This window comes from Triticum aestivum, chromosome 5B, assembly GCF_018294505.1.
Source record: "Triticum aestivum cultivar Chinese Spring chromosome 5B, IWGSC CS RefSeq v2.1, whole genome shotgun sequence".
NCBI classification, from domain to species: domain Eukaryota; kingdom Viridiplantae; phylum Streptophyta; class Magnoliopsida; order Poales; family Poaceae; genus Triticum; species Triticum aestivum.
The window spans coordinates 660,881,822-660,889,628 of NC_057807.1; the positions used below are offsets into that span (position 1 = coordinate 660,881,822).

At 41.7% G+C, this 7,807-nt stretch overlaps 1 protein-coding gene across 1 annotated transcript; it reads right to left on the reverse strand.

The window, feature by feature from the left end:
- Positions 1 to 1,166: 1,166 nt before the first annotated feature.
- Positions 1,167 to 7,340, reverse strand: LOC123113986 (uncharacterized). The gene is made up of 7 exons (XM_044535333.1): positions 6,983 to 7,340; positions 5,696 to 6,030; positions 4,268 to 4,422; positions 3,699 to 3,803; positions 2,929 to 3,185; positions 2,375 to 2,595; positions 1,167 to 1,737 (listed from the first exon to the last, which is right to left on the reverse strand). The coding sequence occupies exons 1-7, from the start codon at positions 7,323 to 7,325 to the stop codon at positions 1,378 to 1,380; spliced, it is 1,776 nt and encodes a 591-aa protein (XP_044391268.1). The 5' UTR covers positions 7,326 to 7,340; the 3' UTR covers positions 1,167 to 1,377.
- Between the last annotated feature and the right edge of the window lie 467 nt (positions 7,341 to 7,807).

A 7,807-nucleotide genomic window follows, 5' to 3' on the forward strand; every position in this document is an offset into this window, starting at 1 on the left:
ACATATTAGTATCACTATGGTGTGGGCACACAATCTAATTTCACTCTCAGTGTACAACAGATGACGTCACAAAAAAAACCAATTCAACTACATTTTCTTCATAAAAATATATCAAATAAACACCATTCCTTCAAAAAATGCCTTATATTAATGAACAGAGGGAATACATAATATGCATTGGAGTTGTAGCACGAGTAAGACTGTGTAAAGAGTTGCTCACCAAGATCCACAGTACTCTTTGTATCGCTTCCTTTTAGGCCAACAAGCATCGTAGGTTTGGTTTTAGCCCAAGCTCAAACCGCAAGCTACCAAAATATTTGACCTGTCAACATTTTGGCCAATACTAAAAAACAAAATAAAGTAGAGTTATCATCAAAACATACATTTTTTGTCATAACAAAAAAGGTATATTGCGTTGTGGCTACTGTCCCGCTGCAGCTTGTCATGTTGGCGCCATGCGCTAGTTAACTTTGCCACCGCCTACAAAGGGCCCTTTGATTCAGAGAAAAAGTAGAGAAATAACATAGGAGTAGGAAATTTACCTATGCCTAGATTACACTATTCATCCACTTGATTCAAAGGAGTGGACCATAGGAAGAACGTAAAAAAATAATATCCTTTGATTTGAGTCAAAGAAATTTTACAATCAACTCCAACCACTTTCTTTTACATTCCTATGCATGAAGACCATAAATAACATAGTCTTACCTTTTGCATATGCTTTAACCTTAATTTGACTGTTTTGTAGGATTCTCATGTTTTTTCCCAACAAATCAAACACAAATTCTACAGATCCAACGGTTTTACAATCCTCTGTTTTGCTTATGCAATCTTATCATATCCTTATGTTTATACTATTGAAAAGGCTAGGAGAATGGTTGCGCATTAGCAGCAACAGCAATCTTGTACTCCATGCAACACCACAGTTCTACAATCCTCTGTTTTACTCTTGAAGTACTCCCTCCGTCCGAAAATACTTGTCATCAAAATGGATAAAAAGAGATGTATCTAGAACTAAAATACATCTAGATACATCTTCTTTTATCCATTTTGATGACAAGTATTTCCGGACGGAGGGAGTACAAAATTACATTGGCAAACTACACCTAGCAACAACCGCCGAAAAGGGTGATGATAGTAGCACCTATCACACTGCGAGTGAACCATGCTGAATACACGCACAACTTTATTCATATCTACTATATAAATCTTGCGGCCGGCACAGCACCACACTATACGCCGGCTAGCAGAGGAAATTCGGAAGAAGAACTGGTGCGAGAAACAACATACCGTCAACCTCAAAGAAACAACATACAGTAACGCTACGCTACTGGCACTGGCAGACAATGAACCGTCGGGAGACAGAGACTCGGGAGGCTAAGACATGGACTGGGGGTCGTTCATCCCAGCGAGAAACGCGACGAAGATCCACACCATCAGAAGGCCGACCACCGCAGCCCTTATCGCGTTCTCGCAGTTGTAAGGGGATGGAAGCTCCTCCAGTTCCTCGTCGAAGTCCATGTCCGAGACTGGTGATCTGGAGCCAGCGCTGGTAAGGCTCCTGCTCCTGCTCCCCTCCCCTGCTTGGATTAGTGAACTGTCGCGAGGCTTCTTGCATCGTGAGCAGTTGCATTTGCCACCAAGAAAAGCTGGCACAATCTGTAAGAACTCGGCTAACGTCTTCTTGTACGATTCCCCCTCGAAACGCAGCTTCTGCTTTGTGGATGGTTTCAGGAGCTGCTCAGGATTTGAAAAGGGAATAGTAAGTACGATAGTTGCTTATTAGATCATCTCAAAATAATTAATAATGCTCATTCAGGCTTTCATCAAGACTTCCCTGTTTTGTATAAAAAAACACATGACATAATTTTAATACGGGAGAGGTCGCAAAATATCCAATAGAAGAGTGCGACAAGCAAATTTTGGCACTAAACCTAATACTGAGACAGGTAGTACGACTTGCAAATTTTAGCAGTCATGTACATTAATATCACAGAAGGGGAGCCTTGGCGCAGTGGTAAAGCTGCTGCCTTGTGACCATGAGGTCACGGGTTCAAGTCCTGGAAACAGCCTCTTACAGAAATGTAGGGAAAGGCTGCGTACAATAGACCCAAAGTGGTCGGACCCTTCCCCAGACCCTGCGCAAGCGGGAGCTACATGCACTGGGGCTGCCCTTTTTTTATGTACATTAATATCACAACACACTAACCAAAAATATCACGAAGACATGATCATTGACTACATAAAAACAGATGTAGCTGATGATGGAGGTTTGTATATTACATGATTGATAGACAGCAAGAATGACAAGGATGCCAGCTATACAAATGTGAATCGTGTGCATTGAGTAATGGGGCAAAGATAGTAATCTTACTTGAATAAAAGTCTGTGCAATAACTCTGACAACTGGAGGAAGACGGACAACAATTAATACTCCAAGACGATTTGGGTAGTTTTCTTGAACCAAGTTGACAAATGACCTCATCATTTGCATCGGAAATTTGAATGGAGAAATCCCGTGGCAATCCAGCAAAACAGTAATTCTGGGATCTTCTTCGTTGGTCAAATGTATAATACCATGGTCAATCTGAGAAACTGGACAGAAAGATGCTAGTGATTAGTGGCCACTACTGCAACCTCAAAACAGGAAGGAAAATGACTCTGAAGTGGCAAGTAAACCAGAAAACTAACTAACTTCTAGTAAATGATAAGAACTAAACAAATAATTGCTGAAAGAGAAAACTATGTTTTCTGTCAGATTAAGTAACAGTGGACCAATGGACCGCATGATAGAAAAATAAGGTCTATCGCAAAGTGTAAGCAAGAAATCCATTCCCATCTTACCAAGCTCTAACTGATGATGGACTATTACAAGGAAAATAACTATGGAACAAATTGATAGTCAGATAAAACAGGTTGAGAAATTACCTACTGCTTGCCCAAAACAAGGTCTATCACGAGGGGCTATACTAGAGCACGCGAGTCCAAGACGGATTACTAAGCAAGGCCGAAGCGTAGTGTCAAACCCATGCCAGAAGACCAAATGGGACCATTTCTCAAGTTCTTGCAATGTAAGTATGTGAAAAGTTTCCCTCCAACGGATTGTCTTCTTAACTGAAGAGACCAAGATTGAAAGGTCACCATTTGCTGCCATGTGGAATCTGCGTAGTTCATCTTCACTGAACCTGAAACATACACCAGATAAACTATTCAGCCATACGGCATCTCGCTGCATGCCAGTAAGATCCTTTCTATGCTTGCCAGCACCACAACATGTAACTAGTCTTCTGATATAGAAACATGCAACTCCAAATATAACAGCACGTAACAAAGAAAGGTTTGAACATCATGTCAAAACATAATATATTATTTTTCTCTCCAAATACCCGCCAACAAGCTACTTAGGATACAGTAAAAGGGGCTTGGATAACTTGCACCCTCCTTAAGAGGTAAAACTCATGACTGGACATAAGATAACATAGACAATAACCATTACATAACCAAGATTTTTATCAATATCTTTAAAATATTCAAAAGTGCAAAAGAAATATCGTTGCTCCCCCCCCCCCCCCCCCCCCCGGACCTTGTGGTGGTAGGTAAGGATTGACGTGCAAAATACATCCATTTTAGCGACAACTAATTCCGGACGGAGGTAGTATTACTTAATATGAATAGCAAATAGGCTAGTAGAAGCCCACCTCTCAGGCAAAGTGATTCCTTGTTTTTCAAGTTCCTTGAAAAGCAGCACCAGCCAATTCTCAGAAACAACAATATCCTTTGTACCATCCCCATCAGCGGCCTCCCTAAACCAAGAAACCACCACCATCATCAAACATTAGCTGAATGCATGTGCATCACTACAGAAGTAACAAAATAAATCCAATCTTGTGGCGGATCAATCTCCATACCAGTTCAAGCCATAGTCATATTACAAAAACAAAATAGTCATATTACAAGATGGCAGAGATAGACAGATAGTCATATTACAAAAACAAAATAACCCAAAACAAGATGGCAGAGATGATGGAGAGGTTCGACTTGTCAGCAAGTTACTTCTGGTGGAGGAGTGATGTCATGGCATACGGCCTATCACCACCAACTCCAATATACAGTATATGGTTGGAAATATAAAACGATATTTCTTTCTGTACCCTCTTCTCGATATTGCAGTTATATATGATCAAACTTAAATAGAATGGTTTGAGAAAATATGCTATTGTGTTTTTTAAAGCTACTTATTGTTTTTCTTCCTGAAGTCCTAACCAACCTTGTATCAGAAGTCGATGATGTTTCATTTGATTCAGCAGGAAGGTCAGGAGCTCCTGTAGTGCTACTAGGTCCATCATCAGCTTCATCGCTCTTAGATGAAAGATCACCTAGTGCAGATGTGACAGATAGGAACAGCAGTGGAGTGGATAATTTCTGCATTTGGAGAAAAATCATCAGCGCTCAGAAGCAATGAAAACATAAATATATTATCATTAAAAAAATACTATTTGAGAAACAGCATACAGCAGATGTGTCATAATAGCCAATTTAACAAAGCATTATTATAGAACCACAAAAAATATACCAGAGGATTTGAAACGTCATAGAGCAATGTGTTATACTAGGCAGTTCAACGAAGCTTAAAACGACAAAAATATATTCAAGAGAATTCAAATAGGTAACTGAGCATGCACAGCATCACATGAATAGAATGGGATGCTCTACAGTAACTTAGTACATACCCCTCCGTCCCACAATGGAGCACTAGCTAGCTTGAAAAACGATCTTATATTGTGGGACGGAGGGAGTAGTATATATTATCAGGGTTAGTGCTAAAATGTATTGGAAAAGAAACTACAGACATGTTTGTAGCTAAGTCTTAATCAGCACACACCTCAAGAAGCTCAGTCTGCGGAATAAGGAGCCAAACAAAAGCTATGCCAAAATAAATTCTATGCCATCATAAGTCAGTATATTCCACTGAGGGTTGAGTGAGCCTGAACCTAGCATGGTTATGGCTCTTTGTTGGACTCAAAATCCGGTAGATAAAACACCATTTATTCATATAAATATAAGAGCTGGTTGTGATGGCAGGTCAGCTGATTCAAATAGCTCTGCTGGTTGTGATCCTCTCCGACAAAAGTAACTTGTTGACAAGTAGAACCAGCTCCATGATCTCCACAATCTCGTTTTGGGGGTTTAAATATATAATACATATGATTCTTTATACAGTTTTTCTATCTGCAAATTGTCTGGCTTTTCCCTAAGCCTAGGCTAGCTTTGATATCATTGGGTTTTCCACCAGATTGGATTTTCTTTTTTACTTCAGTAGCTACACATGGCCTCTCAGCTAGTTACAGATACAAATGTGTTAAATCCATTGGGTGGACTAAACCAGGGGACTAAGGTGAGTACGTAATATAGTTATATTTGTCACAAATTATCAAGTATATTATGGTTGCAACTTGCAAGTATAGTTCCAGTGCTGGAGTATAACAGAGCATAGTCAATCCCTGGTCTTCTAGATAAACGAATAACAGCAAGAGAACAATTCTTTCAATTATCTTCATGCACATAGAGGAGCTAACACAATATTAATGTAGGTCACAACTTGCAAAAGCACATATAATTTTGTAACAGAAAAAGAATGTGCAGCTTAGACATTTCAAGAGATCCAAGGCCTTGAAGAGCTAAGGAATAAAATTACCTGAATGCCTTGCACGACAAATTTGAGTGGTGCCCATCTTTGAATCCACCTAAATGGAGGATATCCAAGAACTTGCAGTGCTTGAATAGAATTCCATACAAAAGGACATTTTGCTTTAGAAATCCTCCTCACTACCTCAAGAGCAATAACCTTTACCAAAAACGACGCCACATGACCTGTTGACTCCCTGCTCAAGATCAATTGTTTTGGCACAATATGCTTTATTGTCGTTGGTGAAATGGCCTTTGCTGGAGAAGCAACCAGGGCACCCTGGTATTTCTTTTCACTGTCTGATTTGCTTGAAGACTGGAAGTTTTTGGTAAAATTTGCCATTCCTACAAAGCACAAACAGAATAAGATCACCAGCTGAATCAACAACTGCAAATCAGGCGTCGCTAACAAAGTAACAAGCAGGAAATGGAGCTAACAGGAACACAAAAGCACACAAGGTTATCAGAGCAATTTTATGACAGAGTGAGATATATAAGAAAAGTAAACAATCAGGCCATGCATTAAGAATTAAACTGCAAAACATGACAGTCCTTATCTTTTGATGTGTAACTCCTGTCAGTTTTCTAACTGTTCAATAGTATTTCCATGCTGCAGTCAGAAAAGCTTTCAACAATTACAAACAATGTGTCTCGAGCAACCAGGAAATGGACCAGGGGGGAGGGGATATGCGTGCAGTTATGGCCAGAAAAATTATGTCAGCTTGTGGTATTATTTAGAAAAGTAATCAGAACATGCCTGAAGAATTAAACTGGAAAACAGGATAATCCTCACCGAGTATTCCCAGCTATGACACCAAATTAAAAACATACTATCTGATGCAGAAGAACTCCTGTCGGTTTAGTAAATAAATTTTCGTACAACAAACAGAAAGCATTTCTGCACTATTGCAAGTTAGAACCCACGACCATCTCGGAATTTCTTAGTTGAAAAGTATCCTATGTACACACACACACTCCAACTAACAATTTCCCCACGGCTTGCGACGAAACTATCCAAGGTCAACTAACTATGCGTCAACGTTACTAGGGCCGCTAGAAAACAACCAAATTGAGCAGAATCTCCCACTAATCGTCAGAACCCAGTAGCGGACCTAAAGTGGACCGTGCAGGTTCAGTCTAATCCGTCTGAAATTTTGGGGCAAACGAGCTGCTACTAGAACACAACCAAATCAGACCCCCGACCGATCGACGGGACGGAACGCGGTATCGAGGAGAGCAATCAAACACGAGGCGCTCGGAAACCCGAGGGAGCTGCGAAAAGGCTTCCATTCCATACCAGCGAGGAGATCGGCGGGCAGGGCGGATCGCCTGCGCGGTGGAGAGGGGGGGGCGGGGCGGAGGGGAGGCGTCGCGGGTTGGGTGGGCGGAGAGGGAGGAGGCCTGGACGGTCCTTCCTTCTCCGGCGCTGGCGAGGGGAGGGATGGGCGGCGGATTCGGCGGGCGGGGCGGCGGACTCGTGGGCCGGGACCGGGACTGGGTGGGAGGGATCTCCAGCTGCGGGTGTGGCGCGTTCCCCAACGGGGACAGGACAGTTTTGTTTCAGGACAGGACAGGACAGGACAGCTTCTTCTAGAGGAACGGTGGTGCCGGGAGAAAGGACCCTCCCCTTTTTGGTTCATGGCAAAACGAAGTTCCTCTATGGTTCACTTGCAAAATGCAGTTGTAGGAATGAATGAAAAAAAGAGTTAGAACTAGTAGATGTCATGGTCATATTTATATTGAAGAAAAGGTAGTTAGTAGTCATTGGCGGTTGCATATCGCATTAATTTGAAACAGCCTTGTTGAAACCTAGCCGTCTCTAGGTAGCGCGGGATGAGGAAGCAACTAGTTGACGAGCGCTTCTTCGAAAAAGAGCCTCACAATGATCATTTGGGATGGACTGAGAACGCTCATCTGGTGCGCTCTTATCCGCTGCCATGTGTCGCCCGTTGGGCGCTCCGTCTGGATTTTTTTCCCAGCTTTTTAAACGGTTTTTTAGGTGTTTTATTTACTTTTTGATTTTCACCGGTCTTAGCTTTTGCACCAAAATTGCGCGAAAAAACATGTTTCCTTTTTCTTTATGCTTCCGTGAGGAGCACGGTTTTGCTTTTGCGAGAGGCAC

What these genes read in the sequence shown, in the direction of transcription:
- LOC123113986 (XM_044535333.1), bottom strand. Translation starts at nt 7,325, where the DNA reads ATGAACCAAAAAGGGGAGGGTCCTTTCTCCCGGCACCACCGTTCCTCT. An exon ending in GCCCGCCGATCTCCTCGCTG is followed by an intron (nt 6,031 to 6,982) that starts GTATGGAATGGA and finishes TGTGCTTTGTAG; the next exon opens with GAATGGCAAATTTTACCAAA. An exon ending in TTGTCGTGCAAGGCATTCAG is followed by an intron (nt 4,423 to 5,695) that starts GTAATTTTATTC and finishes CTCCAAATGCAG; the next exon opens with AAATTATCCACTCCACTGCT.